Source organism: Urocitellus parryii, chromosome 3 (assembly GCF_045843805.1).
Source record: "Urocitellus parryii isolate mUroPar1 chromosome 3, mUroPar1.hap1, whole genome shotgun sequence".
NCBI lineage: Eukaryota > Metazoa > Chordata > Mammalia > Rodentia > Sciuridae > Urocitellus > Urocitellus parryii.
In genome coordinates, this window is record NC_135533.1 from 46,729,314 (window position 1) to 46,755,521 (window position 26,208).

Genomic DNA, 26,208 nt, shown 5'->3' on the forward strand with positions numbered 1-26,208 from the left:
CCTTAAGTGCATTAAATACTAGATAATTTCATTGAATTGATGATAAGAATTTTATAATTTTCATTTATTGAATGATAAGGTATTTTTAAATTAACAGTGAAAATATTTAAATCTCTAGTTAAAGATAGGCTAATTTAATAGTCTGCATTCTTATTGCATCAAAGCAAATATTTATAATCCAGCATATGAATCAAGCTCATTATGATATTTTTCCTCTTCATTATTTTTATCCTTTGAATTAGTGTACTTTTCTTTCAGTGCAGCACCAGTTAAAAGTTTGTATGTTTTGATAGAAGTTTTTCTGTATTCTGACTTGATACCTATTTAACATTGCATTTCAGTTTAAACACTTAAACTAACATGTGAGTATGAATAATGAGTCCACAGGTTACTATATTCATAAGTGTTGTCATATGTGTATGTGTGTGTGTGTGTATATATATATATATATATATATATATATATATATATATATATGAATTGTTATTTGTTCTCAATTATAGTACTTGTTCTTTGAATTCTTATTAGATTTATTTTAAAGGGTAATATTAGGAATCTATCAACTTTTTATTACTAGGTATTGACATAGATGTGTTCTTGCTATATTATACTACCATAAAAAGACTCTGTATGTGTATATATGTGTGTGTTACACCTAGAATTAGTGACTTAAGTAACAATTTGCTATTCAATCAATTAGTTAGATGTATTTAATTATTAAGAATATGGTTCCCCACTAATGAGGAAAAAAATATAAATATAACATCCAGGATCATCAAATAATGTAATTAATGAAAATATTTAAATCTCTAGTTAAAGATAGGCTAATTTAATATTCAAACAAGAAAAAAATAAGATCAAACAAGACTAGGGGCAATTATTTCTTGTTTTTAAAGCTATATCTGTAAAAAAAAAAAATCACCATCTACTTCATATGTCCCTTAATCTGAGACTTAAAATTCATGGTGTATTTCTAAGAAATAGAATAATTTTCAAGATCTATTGCTCAAAACAATACAAATAAGTTAAATATTATTATCTGGTATTTTATAAATGAGTAAACAGAGACCCAAATACTAGATTAGTTATTACAGTTTATACAAAGACTAAATACAAAAGTTAGCCTAAAAATCTGTATTATTAGTTTCTATCTCTTAGAAACTGTATACTTCCATTATTGAGAGCAATAATTTATATATATGACACTTAACTTTTAATACCAAAATTATAATGCTGTATTCTCATAACATTTTGAAATATTAATCTTAGTTCTTTATTTCCTAATTGCCTACAGTACATAATTATCATTTAGGGAATTCATATACACTACTTATCCTCATCAAAGTGTATATATGTATTAGTTTCAACTAAATGAAAATTAAATCAATACAAAAGGTTGTTCCTCATTTCAGTATATAAAGTAACTAGTTGATTTTCTGTACTTTCATGTGGTATGCCATCTTGCATAAAGCATCTAGATTGTGTAATATATAATTACAATAGCATTATCATGCTAACTCCTCAGTAAAAGAACTTAAGGTCAGTTTTCCCAGAGAATTTATGAGAAAAGTCTATATAAAAGACTACATATGTGTGCATGTGTGTATATAATGCTTGCATATAAATTTTATGTATATTTGTTGTATATTAAATACTTTGTGTGTTATGTATATTCCATATATATCAAATATGGCAAGACATATCTCATAGATATGTGTTCATATACATCTACTATAAACCAGACATGTATATATATATATATATATATATATATATATATCCATATACATATTGTTATGCATATTTTTGGTAATCAAAGACCTGTGGGATTATATAAGCTCACATTGTACATACATGAATCTACATTATTGGTTCTCAATTTTTATCATGGATAAAATCACCTTGAGGACTTGTCAAAACACAATTTTTTTTTATCTTTACCCACAGAGTTTCTGATTCATAAGATTTGGTGTGGTTTGGGGAGAGCACAAAATTTTCATTTGTAACAAGTTACAGGTCACATTGATGCTGCTACTCTCAGGATCCTAAGTTAGGAATGACTGGTACAGACAATACAATTAACCACATATGTGATTACCAGGTACCAAGGACCTTGCTATGTAGATTATTTATTACCCAAAGACTTACTTTCCGTTTAGGTAACAATAGTTACAATAGGAAAAAAATGTAAAGATGACCATGTATGAAACAAGGTGCTCTTTTAATTTGATAAGGAAATTTTTACTGTATTCATCTGTTTATTTAAATGTTCAGATGAGTCTCCACAGAATGCATAATGGCCAGAGTCTGTGGTTGGCCTAATAAAAACTGAGGCTTTGGCTTTTCTTATGAGAATTATGAGAACATTAACTATAGCACAGGGTTTGTTGGACTTACAGTATTTTTCCTTTTTGTACAGCTTTATGATATTTAGTCTCATATTGGAATTCCACTTTTTTCCTAACAGATGCATTTAAAATTATAAGAGCAGTCATTTGGGGAAATACAGTTGTCATTTATGTTCCTCTGATGCATTTCCTGTCTGAGTGGATTATATTTACAGCCCTTTCTGCCATCATTCTTAATTACAGAAGAACATCATTATGTTCAATTTTAAGTTCTCTGTAGTTAGAACATATTTTAATGCCATGTACGTGCATTTATATCAATCTAAAATTTCTTACTCTTAAATATTTGAGATCAAATAAATTCCCTCGGTCTTGGGTAGATTTGGTATAAAACATCAAATGTGCCAACTGTGTAGGAAGGCTTTAAACTTTGACAGGGAACATAGTTTTAGTTCTTCCAAAAGTAGAAAAGATAAGGGCTCTTAATTTGTAGTAACATCAACACACCATGTTGGGACAACCCTCCCAGCTTCCCACACAGCAGAGAGGAAGGATTGCCACTAACACTCACAGTTCTGAAGTCTTTTAAAGACTTCAGACTTGGAAGGATATATCAGTTGCAATGATTTTTCAAAGTGATATTTCAGTAATGGTTCCTGACTGGTCACAAAACTAATCATTTGCCACATTTTGAAATTAACCCAAGGAATGTGTTCAGATTTTTTTCAGGATTTACACTTGTATATTTGAAATGAAATCTCTTAGATATATGTATCCATTCAATTCTCATGCAACAAATAGTATTTCATTTTGATAGATGAAAACTGCAGATAAGAAAGACATTAAAAATAGCATTTTTACAATTAATAGAGTTTGCTGCATTGAAAGATGATCTCAGTGTATAAAGTATTCTATCCTAAGAGGTTTTTCTTCATGAAATATTAATTGCTCCAATTATTTGCATAATTACAGGGTTAAATAATTCCATTAAAATTAATTTTAGAAAATCATATATGAAGAGTCAGTAAATATCTTTGTTTTCCTGTTCATTTTTTTTTAAAACTGGGAGGTTTTCTCATTTCCATACTTATGCTTTCCTGTGAGCAAGCTTTTCTAAGCAGCATTAGGTGTACTTCTTGCTATGGAATCCCCCCTCCCTGGTGCCAATCGCTGCTGGGTTTTTGTCATTTTTCAGTTCTAATATCCCACCTTACTCTTTTTTTAACTTTGTTTTACTTAAATTGTCATTTAATTGTAGACACTCTTTACATCAAAGAGTCCCAATTTTAAGGTAAGTAACAGCAATGAAGGCTGCAGTTAATCCATTGAAAAGTGTTGTGACTGATCCTTCATCTTAAATGTCAACTCTCTTGATTTTCTCTGACTACAGAGGCCAGTAATAGTAGCCATGAGTCTCGTATTGGTCTAGCTGAGGGGTTGGAGTCTGAGAAGAAGGCGGTTATGCCCCTCGTGATCGTGTCTGCCCTGACTTTCATCTGTCTAGTGGCTCTTGTGGGTATTTTCATCTACTGGAGGTAAGTTGAGTGTCTTTTGTGGAAAATTTCATTCATAAAGCTGAGATTTTGCCTGTATTTCATCTGAAATGTCTTCAAAGCATATTCGAGAGAGCTGCCATTAATTTATTCAGGTAGCTATGAATAAGGGGAATTTGTGAATCCACAGACACAGTAATTAAAGGGTGGACAGTTCTATGTACTCAAACTTATAAAGGTAAAATGGAGGAACTTTGACTTCAGTTAATATTTATTATGGTATTTTGATGGTTGCACTTTCATACTAACCTAATTAAAATTCAGACATTACTACAGCATTTAACATAAACCTTTTTACCAGATGTTGTAATCTAAAATTTTTTATTTAAGAAAACATAATTTGGGGATGTGGTAAAATTATTTTTAATAACAGTTTGTACAAGATACACATCAACTGCATACTAATGAAAATGATAACCTGTGCACAAAGGTAAAAGTCAAGCAATTAAAATACAAATACAAATAGGGAGTAAAGTTCATGAATTTATTTATGAATGGGGCTTTAAACTTATTCATAACTTGCTTTGAGGGTAAAATATAGCTTCACTCTTATCAATAACTCATTAAAATCTTTAAGAGACAGGGATAATTGCACCCATCATAAGTTTTCCATCCTGCAGCAAGCAGAACACAGAGCTCATTAGTGAATTTCCTAGGGACATGATGTAAGTCAGTAGAACTGTTGGAAGACAAGGACTTTTCAAGATACAAGCATTCATATATATCTATAAACCAGAAAAGGCCTTGCTTAGTAGTTTATATTCCTGTTTTAAAAGAGAACTGTTCAGAAAATCTATAATTAATTCCTTTTTGTTTAGCAGGATCATTTTATAAATTCATATCACCACTTTTTATGTGTTATCCCAAAACATATTCTCTCAGTAATTCCAAAATATTCCTTGTACTTGACTATTTCCCATGCTGTACTAACTGTATTAACTACTATTGGAAAGTGTAAAAAATGAATGAGAGTCACCAACTTTTAAGAAAATTGTGCTTCTTGAGAAAAAGAACTCTCTATGAAAAATTTATAAAACATTACACAAAATTTCAACAAGTGAAACCCAATGCTGAGTGGTCAGAGAACAAGGGATCTTGAGAGGCCAGAATGGGCAGGATAAATGTAAAATAAAATGTAGAGCTGCAACCAGATAGGATTCAGGAAGTAGAGGAGAAGGGCATTCCAGGCAGGGGTACAGCAGTCTTGAGGACCAGGAAGTGGGGAAAAGCTGGATATGGCAAAATCAGTGAAGCTTAAAACATAGTTTTAAGTCATAGTTTAGTCATTGGTTGTCTAAAGCAGGATACTTTCATGACCCAATGTATTTCCTATCTGACTTCTTTTACAGAACACATTAGAATTTGGACAATGGAAACCAGATCATATTTTGTTAACTCATGGGTTAGGAGTCCATTTAACCCATAGGAGATGTAAACAAAGATGGTTTCTTAAATCTGCCCCAGTGATTCCTATAATTGAGTGTCTTATTTTACAGAATATTCTATACACCACAGAGAGCTTCAAAAATTGTACACAACCCATAAATGTTTGTTCAGCAAGCATTCATCTGATTGTCTTCCCACTTTTCACTGGGCTTGTTGACCAAATTTCTTACCACATTTTGATATTATGTTTATTCAGATTGCTGGGTTTTATCTAACCTGATTTTCTCTGCCAAATCTTTTTTTTTAATTAATGTAAAGTGATGTCAGATTATAAATAAGATGGAAAATAAACCAAATTTGTTTCATGTTAAATAGTGCTAATGTGAAGTTCCAAAAAAGACGTCAGGTGGTTTATAGTTAAAAGACTTCAGTAATTAGAATGAGTCTCTTGATCCACATTAATATTTAAAGTGTATTTTGTGTGATTTGAAAATCAGTGTCTAATTTGATATGATTTGGTATTTCATGGAAAATTAAAATCTGAAGTCTTTCTGATCTTCTTTTAGTAATGGGTCTGCATGATGGTGAGGAAAAGATAAAATTGATCGTTGAAAATATACAAACTTGAATCTCACCAAATAGTCGTTTCTCTTTTTCTCACTAATAGCACTTTACGTGCCTTAAGAAGAGAATATAATAGTTTAAAAGGTGAGAACTTTTTGTGGTTTAGGTGTATATTTTTCTCTATCAATTGCTCTGACAAATTTATCACTCTTTGCCTATCCATCTGAAAATTTGTTGAATATTGTTAAATATCTCTCTTACTCAATTTCTTAAAATTAATTCACTATAAAGTGTAATTTTTTTCAGTAATTATACACTGGAGCTAGTGTTGAATCACAATAGTTCATTCTCCAAGATTTGTTTGAATTACTCAAATTCTCGTGTAGATTCGGTTGTAATTAATGCAAGATAGAAACATTTAGACTTTTGTGGAAACTGCATTCTGTGGAAAGGTTACAAATCCAATGACATATAAATAACAGTATGAGAGTAATAGTCCTTACAAATTTTTCCAATTCACATCTTCAAACACCTTTTAAAAACAGCTTCAGTGAGATAAAACTAATATATCACAAACTCCATCTGTTTAAAATGTACAATTCAATGATTTTAATCCATTTTATTATTTCCTTCATGGTATTTCTGCATGTGCTTATTGGATATTTATATGCTTCCTTAAGAGATATTTGTTCAAATACTCTTCTATTTTTAATTGGGTTATTTATCTTTTTATTATTGAATTGTGAATAATTTTATATATTTTAGATACAAGTCTTTTATAAGTTATGTGATTTGCAATTATTTTCTCATTATGTAGATGGTTTTCTAACCTTCCTAATTATATCTTTTAAAGTACCAAAATTTTAATTTCGATGAAAGCCAATTCATCCTTTTTTCTGTCACTGCTCATATTTTTGGTATCATATCTAAGAAGGTATCACCTCAAATAAAGCCATAAAGATTTATTTCTATAATTTCTCCTAAGAATTCTTTTTTTTTTCTGATACTGGGGATTATTGAACCCAAAGGGTACTTAACTACTAAGCCACATCCCAGCCCTTTTTTATATTTTATTTAGAGACAGGGTCTTGCTGAGTTGCCTAGACCTCCTGCCTCCGTCTCCCAAACCACTGGGATTACAGGCATGTGCCACTACGCCCAACTCTCTTAAGAATTTTACAGAAGAAGAACTCACATTTCCTAATTTCAAAGCTTATTGCAAAATGACAGCACATCAGCAGAGCCTGGTACTGGAACAGGAATAGACAAATAGATCAATGGAGTAGGATTTAGAGTTCAGAAATAAACTCTTAAATTTGTGGTCAATGGATTTTAGACAAGGTTCCTAAGATCTTTTACCATTTGTTTAAAGAACAATTGGATATCCACATACAAAAATCACGTTAGACCTTTGTCTTACGTCATACAAAAAAAAATTGAACTGAAACAGGATCGTATTCTTAAGAGTAAAAGCTAAAACCATAGAATTCTTAGAAAATATGTAAACATTTTTCTAACCTGATTGTTTAGAAGAAAATTATCTCAAAATGGCAAAAGAAATCTTCTCTTTCCTCTAGCTAATCTAACTTAAGGAGTTACCCTGTGTTTTTTATGAACTTTGAGAGGAAGCACATTATAGCAGAAAGACAGAACAAGTTATAGGTGATAAAATCTTCCTTGAATTTGCTATATGGCCTTGGGCAAGTCACTTACCCACCTATGATTTAGTTCCCTCTTTCTGCCATCTGGCCTCCCTAGGTCACCATTAAATTTGCAATAAGACCTTCTCTAAGGGTTCTGTGAATGAATGCAGCATCCTAAACATTGTTTCATATTTGTGTAAGAATCCTGAGAAAAGGAATAATAATTACACATTTCCAGCTATTAATTCTAAATACTGTGATGAAAAGGTGTAAATTAAATAATCGGATTCCCATTGATTGATAGGACCTGCATCTACAAGTTGAAAACAGTCATCACTTTTTCCATCATGGCTGAGTGATAATTAGCAGGAGACACAGTTATCAACACTTAGCACATAGACGTGAAGACATTCACTGCACATTCAGAACAGATGGACTATAGATACTGTCTTGTCATATGTTAAATAATATGCCTTCAAAGTACTTTCCAGATGTTTTAAGGTATAATTTACATGAGCCAAACCATAAGCTTCTAAGAGGCAAAATAACTTCAACAGGGAAGGTTTTCAAATAGTTCTTTTTAAATAAAAAAGAAAAGGGCAGATTTTGAGAGATTTTAAAGAGTTAGAACCTAGAAAATTCCAAAGTTGTATTCAGCAAAATGGCACATTATCAAAAACAGAAAAAAGAACTTTCCATGTATGCAGTTGTTTGGGCTGGGAGAGTGGAAAGAAAAGCAATATTAATTCACTCTTGATCTTAAATTAAATTTTGGATCCTTGACGGTATCTACTCACTCAAATGGAAATCTCCTGGTGCCATACTGACTTTTAAGTAGACTGTCATTTCCCATATAAGACTACACTGTAAAGTATGTATTGCTTGGTAAGCAATATACAGATGACCTTCATCCATAAGTTAGCCTATATGATTTTAATTTTTTCACTAATAAATATTTTTGGTGTAATATATAAGGTTCTTTGGAGAAATTAATGCCAAGTAATATTACTAGACTTACTTCTAAAACCACCAAAGATTTAATCCCATAGTGAAAACCAAATAGAGTTGGTATTTATCCAGTTACTAAGATGAGCATTAACAACATGTTAAGCCTCAATGCTAATATGTTAATTTACTTTTTTGTATTTTATCAGATGTTGCCCTTCTTCCTATTCTCTCAGAGTTATTGGCACATCCTCTGTTCATTGGTCTTACCATCTCTCCATCCATCCATCCTTCTCTACCTATAAATTTCATCTTTCCCTCTCAAATGTTTTGACATTTCAAGTTATTTCACCTGAGGCTCAGGTAGGCAAGAGATTCCAGGATGTAGTTGAACAACATATGGTTGATGAGACTTATTTGATACTAAAAATGCATAAAATTGAACTCTTGGCACAGTAGTAAGAAATGAGTTTGCATGGAATCAAGAGACAGCCCTATCTTTGAGAAAATTTTAGTAAGGATATAGATATAAAACAAGTATATTAGAAAATAACTATCCTAACTACCAATTAAGAAAAAAAAAATATTTAAAATAATGTAGAATAATGTCCTGGAAATTAAGATCACTTTTGGATTGATTTTGTATATTTTTCAGAACAGTCTTTATGTAGGTGAGGGTGAAGTTGGGCTGGGAGGAGTAGGAAGAACATTTATATGAGATAGGTTAGAAAGAGAATCTGCTTAATGAGAGACTGTTCCACATAGAAAATGTCTCTGAGCAGTCATGAAAGATGATATTGTTTGCCTGGCATATTGGTGAGTGAGCCATTTGGTCAGAAAAATCATGTTTTAAGCAAGATAGACACTGAGTTAGAAGAAAACAAGACAGGTTCCATAATTTACCCTGCATCTGTGTTATTGGAGTACAAACTTCAAAGAGAAAAGCCAAAGATGGTGAGGATCACTGATAAGTAGGATTTTAGTATTGAAAATCTTGAATTCTACAATCTCTAAAAATCTGTTAAATACAGATCTAGAGGCAAGGGATAAAAGTAGCAGGGACTCAGATATCAACAGAAAGAGACCTAATAGGGGGAAAGAAGGCCTACTCTCGGTGTACGATTTGGAAGAGCTTAGAAAGGAATGAGTTTCAGTAAGTAGAAGACTATCTAGCAACTAATGGCTCATTTTAAAAAGTTAGCTGTTGTTATGGAAGCAATTCAAATTGGACCTTAACTGTAAATTAGGGAAGCTGTTGAAGAGATTTTCATATCAACTGTGAATTGCACTAAATATTTTAATGCATCTTATCACTTTAAGATTCTGGTTTTGTTTTTGTTTGTTTTCTCACCTCCTGGCTAACTATATTTAAGAGCTATCAAAGGGATTTTAATTCTCTGATCTTAAAATCATGCCCCAAGTTCAGTATTTCCATGATGATGTGTCAGAACATGGTAACCCTGGTTGCACAGATAAGCCAAACTTCTTCTGTCGTTTCTGCTCCAGTCTGGTTTCATTTCTGCTCATTTGGGCTGTCATTGGAGAGTTTCTTCCTCATGAGACTCATGGTTCATATCTCACCCCTTCCTCTTCAGTCTACCATACTCTCTGCTTTCCTTTTATACCACCTGCTCTCTTTGGAAGATATTCTTGTGTTCTCTCAATCTATGTCCTTCCCTCAGATTTGATTATCAAAGCCTTATACTATTCCAGCAGAGGACTGATTTTTTTGCTATGGAAATCATTGCTTTGGGACTTTTTTTTTTTTTTTTGCTTGGGACATTAAGGTCACAAACTATATGATTGTACTGCTTATTTGCTACCTGTAGTGTTTCATTGAATGAAGAAATACTTTTTGGCATCTATAACATGACAGCACTGAGGACTAACACAGCAACAATTAAGATAAACTATCACGTTTGTGGCTTACTTTCTAATGTGAGAAACCAAATATAAATATGCAAAACAAATGAATACATTAATAATGGTACAAAGGGGTCCCCATTTATGACTGTGGACTTTTTTATCGTGATGGTACAAAAGCAATTCACATTCAGTTAGAAACTGTACTTCAGAATTCAAATCTCATTTTTATTGCTTTGTTGTTGTTGTTGTTGTTCTTGTTGGCTAGTTATTCACAATGCAACACTCTCTTGAGAAGCTGGACAGTGCCACAACTGGGACAGCCACAGTGGCACAGCCACAGCTCCCAGTTAGCCATACACACATAAATAAGGTACTCTACAGTGTACTATATGCTGCTAAGCTATGATGTTTGGTGGTTAGGTGTGTTAAACACATTTTTGACTTATGGTATTTTCAACTCACAATGAGTTTATCAGGACCTTACCCCAATGTAAGTAGAGGAACATCTGTATTTAAGATAAAATTAAGCAAACCAAAGGGCAAAAGATAGTGGCTTTGAGGGATGGGCTGACACCTTTAGCTAGCATGATCAGGAGCTTCCAAAGGAAATAACATTTGGGAGAGTGCAAAAATGATGGGAAGGAGACAGGTAGGCAGAGGAGCAGCAAGAGCCAACACTCTTGAGTTGAAGCAGATGGGGCTTCTTTGAGGAAGAAAGAGAGGACCAGTGTGAGCTGTGTGAGGGAGTAATGGGAGGTGAAGCTACTGAGGTTGGTGAAGTCTAGGTTATGAAAAGCCATACATCCCTTGCTAAAATAATTGAACATTGTTCCAATTGCAGTGGAAGCTATTCAATAATTTTATCCAGGGAACTAATTTACTGAAAAAATATTGAGGTTCATGTGTGTCACCACATAAGAACAAATGTTTTCTTAAAGCTCATCAGGATATATTAGCTTAAAGATTTTCTTTTAAATAGAATGTTTTTAAAATACCTTTTTTTTTATTTTTATGGGGTGCTGAGGATCAAACCCAGTACCTCACACAAGTGAGGCAAGCACTCTATCGCTGAACTACAACCCCCAACCCCATAGCTTAAAGATTTTAAAATGGAAAGTGAACTTGTAATCTCAGATACTCTGGAGGCTGAGATAGAAGGATCTCAAATTCAAGGCCAGCCTGGATACTTAGTGAGACTCTGTCTCAAAATTTAATAGAAGATTGCAGATGTGACCCAGTGGTAGAGTGTTTTTATAGCATAATAGAGGCCTAGAATTTAATGCTCAATTCCATTAAATAAATAAACAAACAAGAAACTGAGCCAGGCATGGTGGCATACCCCTATACTCCCAGCTGCTTGGCAGACTGAGTTCCAGGCTAGCCTGATAGCAAGACATCCTTTAAAATTTAAAAAAAAAAAATTCTGGCTTTATCTAAAATGGAAAGTGAGATTGACATTGCATTTATACTCAAACAGATAGTTATTTAAAGTTAATCATTCATGAGTAACATTTCAAATAAATAAAAAAAATCAGATTGGAGTGTCGTTGACATTTTAATTAGCTAAATTTCTTAAATGAAGAATGGTTCATATTACTTTATACCAACTGCTGCTGCAGTTGGTTCTTTGCTTTTCTGAATAGTTCATACTGTGTTCTTACCAGATGTTACTCTTCTTATCTGAATGAAAATAGATTTGGGTGATGTTGTAGGTCATCCTTATTATTGATTCCAAGGTTATTCATTCTCAAAACCCTCATCAAGAATAGCATCTAGCAGAAATAAAATCACCTTTGTTTTCATCTTTGTGCTCATTCTTTCCTCACTTAAGTTCTGCCATTTCTGCATTCTCATACAGTATAGAGTTGCCTTCTTTTGTCATCAAACATCACCTTACCCTATGCAGTTTCATTTCTACATGATCATGGATTGCTATCTGTTGCTAGCAGCTGAATATCCTCAGAAGGACGTGGTCACTTTGTTGAAGAAGATAGATTTGGACATTCTTCTCTACTCTGGTCCTTTCCAGAGTGAGACACTTTGGGTTCTAGCAATAGTGGGATACATAGTTTGTAGAGCATTGATGTTTCCTATATTAGCAAAGTACTATTTGGTTCCTGCTACCCTTCAAACGCCTTTTCTGCTCTCAGCATGTCCGTTAGCTGCTTGCTCTTCTGAGTCTGATATAGATAAAACTAAGATAAATTTGGATATTTGTACTAAATTCTTTAATATTCTGTGGTTTGTTTTTTTGTTTTTGAAAACATATATAGACCCAGCGATTGCTCTTCTGGGCATATGTCTACTTTTGTTTTCATCTGGATATTTCCATAATAATTTTCAAGAAGCTCAGAAATAGTCTTGTTATCTGTGCAGCTAGTAGTATAAATTGCTTTCTTATCTTTTCAGAAAATGCTTCCAGACTGCACACTTTTATTTAGAGGACAGTACTTCCCCTCGAGTAATATCTACACCTCCAACACCTATCTTTCCAATTTCAGGTAATGGCTTTAGGTGTGACCATGAGTAGCCACTAGGTGCTGAATGAAAAGCACAGTGTTGGAAGATTTGCTTTCATTGGCATGCTTTGCCAATAGCTTTAATGTAGATTAGTTATTACTTGTGTTCCCCAGAATATTTACTATATCATGTATCATGATTTATAACCTGTTTTATTCATTTTAAACATTCTTAACCATACAGATAGAAGAAAATATTTTTTAAGTATTGTAATGTGATATATTAAAAACAAGCATTTATAGCAATAAGATATTAGTTAAAAATAATGCTGTCACTCATTTTCATTACTTTTATGGAAACCTCAGTAAGAAAGGTCAGACTAAGTCAGTGCAGTAAATGTGGATAGGAGGAAATAACAAAAATAAGGCTGAAACGTAGCTCCTTTCTGATCACTTGTCTGTATGAGAAAATACCTGTTAACTACATAGAAAAAAATTATAAAATGGTGGTTGTAGTGGTAGAAAAAAAGCCAAAAACCCAAAAAAAGCATAATATATACTATATATACATATATACTGATATATATATACATATACACATACAGATATATATATATACACATATGTATACACACACACACATATTATATATATATATATATATATATTTGCTTGAGACACTTACATTTTTTTCTCAATGTTGAACAGTTGAATATTTGGGAAGTTACTAAATATCTTCACCAGAATTTACCTGGAAAACAGTATTCAAAATTACCCAGGTCCCTTTTGATTAAGATGTCCCTTAAACCCAGAGTTCACATGGTAAGACCTTGGCCACTTATTTAACACTTTATAACATCCCAGAATGAAATGGGGTAATTAAAGAAAAACAAGTTCTGTGCAAGTATGTAACTATGAAGATGTACTGGAGGGTGAAGGATGAGATAGGGACAAAGAAGTCCCTACACCAAGGATACAGAAGGAAAAATTTGTGAATGTGATCATTTTAGAGGAGTTACTTTTTAAACAGTCTGATGCTCCCTGAATTATTGCTAAGGCCCAAATTCTTCCTTATATTATCTTTTGAAATCTTGTGACTTAAAAAAGCAGAAATATTTTCTACTTATATATATATATATATATATATATATATATATATATATATTTGTTATGTAGAGTATACACTATTTATGTTCTTATATGTTTTTGCTTCATAAGCATAGGTCTTAAAAGGGTTTCTGGTTTTCCTTTTTTTTAACTCTGAGTCTTCAACCACCACTATTTTATTTCTGTTTTTCTAGTTTCATACTAAAATACTATATATTTATTTTAGATAGCACAATTTTTCATTAATATTTTAGAATTCAGGTTTCAGTTAGACTGACAGCTTTCAGTTATCAGTTATATTCACTTCCTTCACTATCAAATGTATCTCTTCTACATACCTCATCAGCATGAGGTATGCAAATTAACTCTAATATTATCCAAAGTCCAACAGATTTCATTATTAACAAGTAAAATGCAACATTTTAAAATCAGGACCTTGTAGAGGAAATCCAAGATCTCCATTCTGAATGTCAGAAGAGGAGTGGTCAAGGGAGTGTCCTCATTCCACGTACTCAGCTCTCAGGATTCACTCTTTGTCACCTGAATATTCACTTTTCAGGTGAAATCAGAAAGCTAAAAGATATGTAGCTCTCACTTGCTTTCAGGCCAATTAATAAAAAAAATTACAAATATACCTGACTAATGATAAAAACTAGTTTGCTTGTGAAACGTGGGCTGCGCAGGAAATATCAATGGATTTGAAGGACATTCACTGGAACTAATGATTTAGGTGTGACAAATTATTTCTGTTTTCTTGTCTAATTATAAAAGCTACTTCCAGGCAAAATCCTTCTGTAGGTGTGAAGGTGGAATTGCACCTTTGTCTAGTGTTTCTTAAGCCTGATGGGATAATTCAGTTTTAGTATTCAAGTCCACTTATCTAACAGAGAGAACAGATGGATTCTAATTTTTTTTTAAATCAACAAATTCTTGGTAACTGAAGCTTAAAAATATTAGATGGCCTAAATGCTGAACATCTGTTAATGTAAATAACTGTTTCTTGTGAAATGTGTTTGATGTTTCCTTGTCAGAGAAATTATTTGTGATATTGCATACAGTGAACTAGTAATGTTTAATCTCAGAAAGTCTGTCCAGATAAAGAGAAAAGGAAAAAAAAAAACGGACAGTTAAAATAATTTAGCCCCTTCGCAATTAATTAACAGATCCAATGACTTTGTTTACATAGCATAATTTCAACTTACAGTTCTTAAAATTTTACAGATTAAAAGTCCCAAAGGTTTTTGACATTATCCTTAATGAATATTTTCTCACATAAACATATTTTTATGGAGAGAAGGAAAAAAGTTTTCAAATTTAATCATCTGACTATATAATTGTATAGTTTTATGAAACTGAAATTGCATTATACTAAAATTGGAAATATAGTTATTTTGTGAATCTTTTTTCACAGAATTTACATATAATCCCCAACCATGTTAAACATAATTTTCCATAAAGAGAGGGAGTGCACTGATAAGAAGTGAAGCTTAGGTGCTATTTATATATTAACAGTGAAAATAAATTGTTTTCTCTTTCAAGTATGTATAGAAGATATTTCTGATCAAATCAGATTTCTAAAATGCAAGTTATGATTGATGATAAATATACATAAAATTGGAAATTTTTGCTTTAGATTTATTTGTGATTATAAGAATAATTTAATTTTAAAGTTCTTTCAGAAGGCACTTCATTAATGAGAGACACATTCACTTCTGAATTATCCTAACATTGTTTTTTTTATTATTATTATTATTCATTTAGATGATGTTGGAGCAATTCCAATAAAGCACTTTCCAAAGCATGTTGCAGATTTACATGCAAGTAGTGGGTTTACTGAAGAATTTGAGGTATGATTTTAATATTTCTGTTTTGAGTAATATAGAAAATAGTAAATTTAAAAGATTCAGCAGTAAGCTATTTCTTGACCTGAAGACACTGAAACTATTTTCACTTCTGGGGAAAATATTAGTTCCATAGTTACTTACGTGTTTAGGAGATGTTTTGTAGTTACCATATAATTTAGAAAATTGATTTTCCATTTAAAAGCCAATTTGTACTAGTGGAAGAATCAAAAACATTGCTAATTCTCTCCCATTAAGTACAGATCTTTAGTATTCCTTTTAAAATCTGCATTAGTAATACTGATTCTTGGGGCTGGGATTGTGGCTCAGTGGTAGAGCGCTCTGCCTAGCATGCGCGGGGCCCTGGGTTTGAGCCTCAGCACCACATAAAAAATAAATGAATGGAATAAAGGTATTGTGTCCAACTACAACTAAAAAAATAAAAATATAAAAAAATATTGATTCTTTTTGATTTTCTAAATTATATAAATTATACTAAACTACTAAACTTCATGATTTTTCAGCTAAACTTCATATAAATCCCTAATTGTAAGCATTACACCAATGCAAATGTAACTCTTATTATAAAAAGTAAAATCACATCTTCTCAAGAAAATATGCATTTCTAAAATATATTTGAGCCTTATAATCAGTGAAAACTCTTTCAGTGATATTCTATTAAATACTCCTATATAGAAAGGGTAGAGAAATTTATTATGACCAACTAAAATATCAATTTAGTAGATTTTCAAAATAGTGAGTCATTAGTACAAAGTTAACAATAACCACCACAAAAAAAATTGAAAGCAACCCTAGGTAAGCATGCTGAATATGTCATCGACTGGGTGCCTCCATATTCAAGCTTCACTCAGTTCTGGGAGTTATTATTCTTTCTCTTCATGTTATAATGAAATCAAACTCCATAGAAATTAAATAACAACCAATATGTAGCAATATGGGATTTCAAACCCAGGGCTGTAGTTTTAAATCTTATGCCCTTTCCAATATGCTTGTCATCAAGCAAGCAATCCTCATCCTCCCCTGAGCCACGCCCCCTAGGAAACACTCTAGTAAAACTGCCTTTGTGTCTTTCCCATGCCCTGCCCCCAACATGCTCTGTGGACCTTCCTCTTAGAAGGGCCTTGAGCTCTGATGTTATCACAGGATCTACTCTCCTCTCATCCCTGCTCTCCTATTTGCTCTGTGGGACTGTTTCCCAGGAGTCACATCAATTAAGACATTGTTAGAAGAGGAAAATGCTTTAAGTTAGAAAGCTTTAAGAAATCAAATGAGCCTGGCCCGAGGTACAGACCTTTAATCACATTGAGGAGAGGCAGAGGCAGGAGGATTGTAAATTCAAAATCAGCTTCAGCAGTTTAGCCAGGCCCTAAGCAACTTAGCAAGACCCTGTCTTAAAATAAGAAATAAAAAGTGATGGGGATGTATCTCAGTGGTTAAGAACTCCTGGGTTCAATTCCCCCCTCACCTCCACCAAACCAAAAAAAAAAAAAAAAAAAAAAAAAAAAAAAAAAAGAAAGAAAGAAAGAAATAGAAATGAAGTGATATACTACAAAGAGTTATGTATTTAAACCATCAATTTGTTTTCTTACCATAAACCAGAGATTATTGGTGGTACAGTGTTAACTCAGTGTTAACTAAGCTAACTGCACTGTTAACTGATAGAAATTATTGGGCTAACATTCAATAAAATTATTATAACAGCAGGAAAAATATGTGAAAGATAAGTCTAATCTTCCAAATGTTTAAAAACAATCCTAACTAAATTACACAATTTATAATCTAAGTTGGTGACAGCATAAACAGAAAGGCAGATCAGTTTTTCACAACTATAAAGTCATTTTAAATATTATTAAGTGATTAATAATTAAATTAAGAAAATAACCTCATATTTTTACTTTAAAAGATTTGTTTTAATTTCATTGCTTTTAGCTTACAGTCTGATTTGACAAAACTTTTTAGTAACTTAATAATTTGTTTAATAACTAATGATTCTACACCTTTTAAGTGGTTTATATATTTAATTTTTTTAATCATTCAGGATAACTTGCTGCAAAAGAGATTTTAAAAACTAATTTGGAAAGATACTGGGCCATTTCCTAATGAATCAGATTCATTGTGGGGTCATATACTTTCTCAGAATTTATAAGGTTTTCATTTGTTATCTTAATACTAAATAACTATAAATTCTAAACAAATGTATTTAGATAGGAAACATCTCTGAAAAGCTCTTTAATTCATTAAATAAAAATTAGCAGAAATAGTTTTTATGTACCCAGCGAATTTTAAATATAGAGGAGATATGCTAATTAAAAATATCAGAAATAATGATATATAAATTTTGTTTCAAAATGTCATAGTATTACAAACCACCTAATAGGAAGTTATTTACTGTTTAAAACAACTCAAGCCACAAAAAGAAAAAAAAAAGTATCACAAATTCAGAGTTTCAAATAGAGCTATGGTAGTAATATAAATTTTATTTGTTTATTAGCAAATCCGATCACTCTCACAAAATGGGTCATGGAGTATGTGGTAGTTCTCATCTGCATTTAAAAAAATTCATACTACACCAATGTTCCCTTTTAAAAATGCTATTTTTTTTCCTTCACATAATTTTAAGGTTCTAAATTGTTAGACATTTTGATTTGCATGTTGCTGTTTAAAACATTTTGTTTTGTTACTATGTGACGAATGTATTTATTGCATGATCATAGTTTTCCATTGTAAACCTAATATGAACACTTTTTTTTCTCATTTGTCGTGTGCTGTGGAATTTGATTTCTTTACTTATTTGGCATTCATTCCCTCATTAGACACTGAAAGAGTTTTACCAGGTAAGGCATTATTTCACTGCATTTTCTTTTAGCCAAGAAATAGTTGTAACATGTAAATAAATAAATAAATAAATAAAAATTTTTCGGATAGATTTTTTTGTTTTGTGTCCCTTATTTTATTTTAAGACACTTTGTTGGAAAGAATATGTGTTGAAATGGTTTACATACGATTTTTTACAGGAAGTGCAGAGCTGTACTGCTGACTTAGGTATCACAGCAGACAGTTCCAACCACCCAGACAACAAACACAAGAACCGCTACATCAATATCGTTGCCTGTAAGTACATCCTTGACTCGGCTGACCTCGCCATCAACACTGCTGTGCTCTCCGTGTGCCGAAGCCATCAGAGGGCAGATCAGTGTGGCTGCTTTGGGACCTTTGTTTTTGGGGAATAAGAGTTATGTTTAATAATACATAGACTTCTTTCTATACTTCAACTTAAATTCATCCTGCAATTAATGACATCTGCTTCTTTTATACTGAACACATTCAAATTTTAATTTGGTCCTTTCTTCAGATCCTGTGGGCTGTATGTCTCTTTCTTGTGGTTTCTGCCATTATTTATACTCCCTGGTCCTATTTTCATTTGGATACATTCACTTTTATGTGAACTTACTAAACAAATCACACATCACACTCTCTTTACACTTTTTTTTTTTTTACTCCTACCTTAATTTATTTCCTCCCTGTCTTCCTGGGGTCTTGTAAAGGATTGATTAGATTCCCCCTTTTGACTCCTTCCTTCCTCTTTCTTAGTTGTTCTCTCTGCTTAGTAAGCAAGTCTGTGATGTTTTTTCATTAATGATTGTACTAATTTTTTCCTATGAAATTACCACTTTTTTCATCTTCTTATAAAATTTCTTTTCTACATTTGTTCATTCTTATTTTGCTTTATACCTCTCTCCTTCTTTTGAATTTCATATTTATTATCCCTCCTCCGTAGCTTCAATGAGCACTATATTCCCAGCTGGGCCATTTGAATTCTGTTTCCACTCTAGCTCTGGAATCCTTATAGGGCTGCACCCGCCTCCTCTTATTATTGTGTTTTCTCTTAAATAGTGTGCATAGGCACTACCTTCATTTCCACAGGTTTACACCAACTTTTATTTTTAGTAGAGAACTCTCCTGCATGTTTGTCTTCTTCAACTAAAACAACTCTCCTGACTGCACATAAAACTTGGTTGCTTCTCAGGGTAAAATTGTTAGACTTCCCTCTGTGAGCTATATAGAAAATACCCACCAGGTAACTAAGAGGAACAGAGATGAACATTGGTTGAACACCTATTGTTTGCTTGGCAATATAAATATATTATTTCATTTAATCCCTTAAACAACCTGGAAAGGTAAGTAATAACAATTCAGTTTTAGAGATGAAAAAAAAAACCAAACTCAAAATTCTAAAAATATTGGAACCAATACCAAAGTATAGCTTGTCATCTAGATTCATCTTTCCATTGCTGGGCATCTATTTTCACATAAGCTCTCTACCACTGTGAACTGTTACTGTCGGTACTGTACTTTTTGTAGTAATGTACTTTGTTATGGTTTGATCTGTATTTACTTCTTATTTCGTAGACACTACTAAGTTTCCTTCTGTAACATTTTCCTTTCCTAATAAATATCTCCTGCACACCCCACAGAACTGAAGTTAATCCCACACTCAACATTTCAACATGTGTGTATTACCATAGTTATGCTGTGTTTCACTTCATGGTTTTTACCCCTTTTCAAATGGCAGGGTTGGATCCACTTCTTCTGTCCCTAGTCAACTGTTCTGTCTCCTTTCATAGAAGTCCTCTTTGCAACTCTTCCTTGAAAGAGCTTTTGTGGTCACCCTTCACAGGCCCTCCCTGGGATCCCTCCGCTTCCTTCACTACTGACCCTTCCTCCCTCAGCCTCCTGTTCCGAGGCCTCTGCTGCCATCATTCCTTGGCTTTCTGAGGTTTCCATTACTCTTTTTTCTCCTCAAGTGGCCCTCTACTGTTCACAGCCCCTGTGTCATTTATCTTAGATGCCAACTTCAAGTTCCAACCTCTGTGACAACTTTTATTATCAATCCACAGCAAAGCAGTTTCTCCCTCGAATCCCCCTTGGTAGCGCCCCTCTTTCCCAACACCTGTTTGTTGCCTCCTGGTATGTCCTGGGCTTACTCCATTAGACATTTCTTAAAAGCAGAGATTTCTGTTTGTCTTTGTTATCTTTGTCATTTCAGTATCCTCCCAAAGCCTATTAAAATGAATTAATTTTTTGTGCTGATTTTGTGTGAAATAAATTGTGACACATATGTAAATGGCCTTTATTCTGATGAGGAGTCCATACTTGAGTGAAATTATTCTCTTTTTTTATTCCAGATGATCATAGCAGGGTTAAGCTTGCACAGCTTGCTGAAAAAGATGGAAAACTGACTGATTACATCAATGCCAATTATGTTGATGTAAGCATGTATGATTTGAAACATTATGAAAATTTATACCTTAAATTTATTATACCATAATGTAACACATGTACCAGTGTGTAATACATGTTATTTGATATATAATAAAAATTACAAATAATCTATAAATAACTTGAAGAGATCCTGTAACAAAGGATTTCAGATTGAAAAACTCTATTATAATTGACTTATCTTTGGGGAAAGGAGGGAATTCAGGCCAAGAATGTACATTCAAGGTAGACTGTGTATACTCAAGAGAGGTTTATAACTCCTCAAGTGTGAGGGACAAGATTAGTGCTTATTTTGAATTTCCCATAACTCCTGGCATACTATAGTAGATGGTCAAGAAATCCTAGCTGAAAAAAAAAATCCCATGGTAGTACTGACTAATAAGCAAACACATGGTTATCAAACCAGTTATCAGCCTGTATCATTTTGGGTACTCTTCAGTTTCATTGAACTAACCGGTACTTTTCAGAGACTATAGACCATTCACTAGATAACTCAGTACCTCATCTCTAAATCAGGGATGGTGCTTTCATTTTGCATAGATAAAGGACTAGGTTAATGTTTGCTAAGTATTTTGCTCAATGATGGGTGCTTGGCCACAGATAGCTATTAATGATTAGCCCTGCCCAGCACTGCCAAGAAGAGGAAGGAGGTCACAACTCAAGCTTTCTTAACTTTGTAGACAAATGAGGCCCATTTTGTGAAATACATCTCAAAGAGCACAATTTAAGACTAGCTTTTTTTCTTCTGTACTGGAGATTAAACCCAGTTCCTCCCTCATGCTAGGTAAGCACTCTAACACTGAGCTATTTCCCCAACCCTATTTTATTTTATTTTCATACAGGGTATCACTAAATTGTTCAGCCTGGCCTCAACAGGCCCAGCTAAGAACCATATTCTAGTCATTATCAGACTTGGGTTAAGTGCCCCTGGAGTAAAGATGCAGGGAATTAAGTTTGTGCCGAAGTAAAAAGGATTTATAGAAATTAGAGTCCAGAAAGAATTACTATCCTTGGTAGTATTATCAACTTTCTTTCTCTAGTTTTGCAAATATATTTATTTATTTTTTCATGGTTTTCTGTTAGAGAAAAAGGGTACTGACCTTAATGACTTAAGTGTTCTGCAGTTTAAAATAGCATGCAATTCAGATAGTAAGAAATACTAATCCTTTGTTTCTTCAGGGCTACAACAGACCAAAGGCTTACATAGCTGCCCAAGGGCCACTGAAATCCACAGCTGAAGACTTCTGGAGAATGATATGGGAGCATAATGTAGAAGTGATTGTCATGATAACAAACCTTGTGGAGAAAGGAAGGGTAAGTGGATCATCTATGATGTCATCTCCCAGAGATTTAAATTTGTTTTAGCAGATTCAGCATTAGAAAGCAGCAAAAGTTATGAAAGCTAATCAGGATTCCCTCTAACAAGTATAACAGCTAAAGGAAAACTTAGCATTATAGGTCAACACTGTGAACCAAGCCATCTGCTTCTTTTTAAAATTTTTACTGGTGCACATATTATATAGGATGTTGATTTTCTTTGTGATTTATTTATATATACATAAAATGTAATTTGATTAATTAATTAACTATTTTTTTAAAGAGAGAGAGAGAAAATTTTTTAATATTTATTTTTTAATTCTCAGCAGACACAACATCTTTGTTTGTATGTGGTGCTGAGGATCGAACCCGGGCCGTACGCATGCCAGGCGAGCGCGCTACCGCTTGAGCCACATCCCCAGCCCAAAATTTGATTAATTTAATTCCCATAATATAGATAAAGAATTCAAAAACTCATCATTAAAATAACAAATAGCAAATAAAAAAAGAGACACGTCTCAAAATAAGAAGTACAAGTGCCTATCTGCTTCTTAAAAGCATTCTTCATACTGTGATAAATAGTAATGATGACCCATTGAAAAGCAACAAATAGTAAAATCGATTTTAATTCACAGGACCTGAGCTTGAGTGAAGGCCCTGTAATAACTCAGTACCTCTGGCCTCACTCTCCTTATATGAAAGGGGTCAATTGGACTAGATCATCTGAACACTCTTTCCTTTCTATGAGTCTTTGCCTGTTCACCTCTACAACTAATTTGCAATCACTTAGAAAGGAAAGACAACATTTAGATGAATAAGAGAGCCATTCCTGTTGCTGTCTCCAACCTCTACTTATTTCAGGTGTGACTTTCATGTTGAACATTGGAAATGTAGAAATGTGAAGTAGCATCTTCATTTTTCTCTGTTGCAGAGAAAATGTGACCAGTACTGGCCTACTGAGGGTAGTGAGGAATACGGGAACTTTCTGGTTAATCAGAAGAATGTTCAAGTACTTGCTTATTACACTGTGAGAAATTTTACTCTAAGAAACACAAAGATAAAAAAGGTGAGTCAACAAACGATGGCCAAACCTTTTCCAAAAGATGAATGGGTAAAGAAAATGTGGTGTGTATATGTATATAAGAACAATAAATTACTGTTCAGCTTCAAAAAAGAACGGAATCCTGTAATTTGTGACAACTTAGATGAAGTGACATAGCCAGGCACAGAAAAACAAATAATACGTGATCTTGCTTATATGTGGAGTCTAAGAAGTCAACTGGGGAGAAGTTGGTCCTAGGATAAGAATTTCAGTTAGTGTTAGTTAATTTCAGTTAGTCACCTTTTCGACACTGTGACCAAAATGCCTGAAAAGAGTAACTTAGGAGAAGAAGGTTTATTTTGGACCATGGTTTCAGGGGTTCACTCCATTACTCAGCAGATTCCATTACTCTGGGCTCAAGGTGAGAAAGAACATCATGGCAGAAGGGCATGGTGGAGGAACACAGCTCCACTGATGTTAGTCAGAAAGCAGAGAGAGAAGAATGGGTCCACGGGGAAGATGAAACCTTCCAGATCATGCCCCCAGTGACCTCCTCCAGCCATGCCCCACCTGCCTAAAGTTATCACCTAATTAGTCCATTCAAAGTAGGATGGACTGATTAGGTTACAGCTTTCAAAATCCAGTCATTCCCCCTGTGAATGTTCCTATGTTAACACAGGAGCTTTCAGGAGATGCCTGATATCCAAACCATAATAGGAGGAATAAGTTCAAAAGATCTGTTGAATAATATAGTGATTATAAGTGATGACGATGTATTATATACTTAAAAATTACTATAGAAGATTTAAAGTATTCTCACCAAAAAGCATATGTGGTTATGCTATGTTAATTAGCTTTTTAGCTATTTCACAATGTATATATAGTTCAAAACATGTTTACATTGTGTAACATAAATTAATACAATTTTTATTCATCAATTGCAAATAATTTTAAAAACAAGACAAATGATAGGTATGTCATCAATTATATAAATCATTCAGTTCTTCTTAAATAAATGAGTGATTAACCAAGAAAGGGTTAATACACACACATATACATACATACACATAAATATATGTGTGTGTGTATATGTGTGTGTGTGTGTGTGTGTGTGTGTATATATATATATATATATATATATATAGCAATCAAAGTTCTTATCACAGCTACACTTCAATCCCAATGGCTTCTTTCAAGTACCTAAATGTCAGCTCTGGCTTTAAAGCCAGACTGGTTATGGTGCCTATGGTTGTAGGTGATATGATACATAAACCAAAATTCTTGACCCATGTGCCTCTTCATAGGATAGCCCTGACAGAATCACAACATCTAGCTAAAAAGAGTGGCAATTGAAATAAACAAAGAGAAAAAATAGTGTATTTGGGGGGATTCTCAAGGATATCAGGTCCAACAGGATGAATGGGCATACAGATGGATGGATAGACAGATCAATAGATCCCTGAATTTTTTTAACGATTGACTCAATTGTCTTGGAGAATTACCAATTCTGAAATCTGTAGGGAATGTTGGTAGCCTGTAAATTTAAGTAGGAGTTGATGTTGTGATTTAGGATTGAAATTCATCAAGGCATCATTTAGGCAGGATTTCTGTGTTGCAGTATTTAGAGAGAATCCTTTCCTCTTCAGGAAACTTGTCTTTGCTCCTAAGGTATTAGTCTTTGGATAAGTCCCACCCACATTATAGAGGGTGATATACTATACTCGAGTTTACAGATTGAGATGTTAATCACATCTAAAAAGATACCTTCACAACATCATCTATTGTGATTAGTGTTTGACCCAGCAGCTGACTACCATAGCCTAGCCAAGTGGGCACATGCAACTGACCATCACAAATGGCAGTGCGCTCTTTTTTGCTTCATTATAAAAACCAGTGTCAGGCTGTGACTCCTGAATTGATATTTAAGAATTGTGCATGTGTGCATGCATTTCTGTGTGCGTGTTATTGTCATTAGCTGTCCAAACTTTTCCAGGGCTCCCAGAAAGGAAGACCCAGTGGGCGCGTGATCACACAATATCACTACACTCAGTGGCCTGACATGGGGGTACCAGAGTACTCGTTGCCAGTGCTGACCTTCGTGAGAAAGGCAGCCCATGCCAAGCGCCATGCTGTGGGGCCTGTTGTGGTACACTGCAGGTGAGTCTCAGAAGTGTGCTTCTGAAGTTACAGAATTGCTTATGATAACAAAAAGGAAATTGATGGGACAAAATTTTGCCAAAACCATAATGATTTCATGAAATGAGAGGAATGAAATTATATGCCCATTTTCATAAGTACAGATCACTAGGAAATGCTAATGCTGAGACTTGGAATTTGATTGCTGAGCATTTCAGAACACCATGTATTTTTTAAGATGTCTATTATTTGATTTGATTGCCGGATTGGAATTTATTAACTGTGTGAGGCAGGCAGAACATTTTTGTTGTTAAATATTTCTTATAACACCACAGGATAAAAAATGATTAAGGTGCATGTCCTATTCCTAAGAGTGATTCTGTTGTAGAATTGTCATGCCAGGTTTATATTACAGAATCCAATGCACTCAGACTCTGAGGAACTTGACAAAATAACTTGAATATATTGGTCAACAATTTAGACCAAAATCCCTTTCTCTTTTTACTAAGTTCTTTCTAACATATATCTAACATATGAATGTATTAACAATTTATCATTGTCCAAGAACTTGGGTTTCCAAGATTGGGCTGATAAATAGCAAGACTAACATTACAAAGGAAAAGAAAAAAAGATAGATGCTTTCATTTAATATTTCTCAGTTAAAATAACAGCAGGTAATATTCTCAGAATGCTGACTGTA

General features: G+C 33.3%; 1 protein-coding gene across 1 annotated transcript in view; it reads left to right on the top strand.

The window, feature by feature from the left end:
* Ptprz1 (protein tyrosine phosphatase receptor type Z1) overlaps positions 1-26,208 on the top strand; it is a 170,562-nt gene that overhangs the window by 130,571 nt on the left and 13,783 nt on the right. Inside the window, exons 14-22 of the mRNA XM_077796426.1 lie at positions 3,739-3,883; positions 12,715-12,806; positions 15,633-15,718; positions 18,547-18,567; positions 18,748-18,844; positions 20,920-21,002; positions 22,193-22,327; positions 23,262-23,396; positions 25,366-25,529. Of these exons, the coding sequence (XP_077652552.1) occupies positions 3,739-3,883; positions 12,715-12,806; positions 15,633-15,718; positions 18,547-18,567; positions 18,748-18,844; positions 20,920-21,002; positions 22,193-22,327; positions 23,262-23,396; positions 25,366-25,529 (958 nt within the window). The remainder of the gene's footprint in view (positions 1-3,738; positions 3,884-12,714; positions 12,807-15,632; positions 15,719-18,546; positions 18,568-18,747; positions 18,845-20,919; positions 21,003-22,192; positions 22,328-23,261; positions 23,397-25,365; positions 25,530-26,208) is intronic.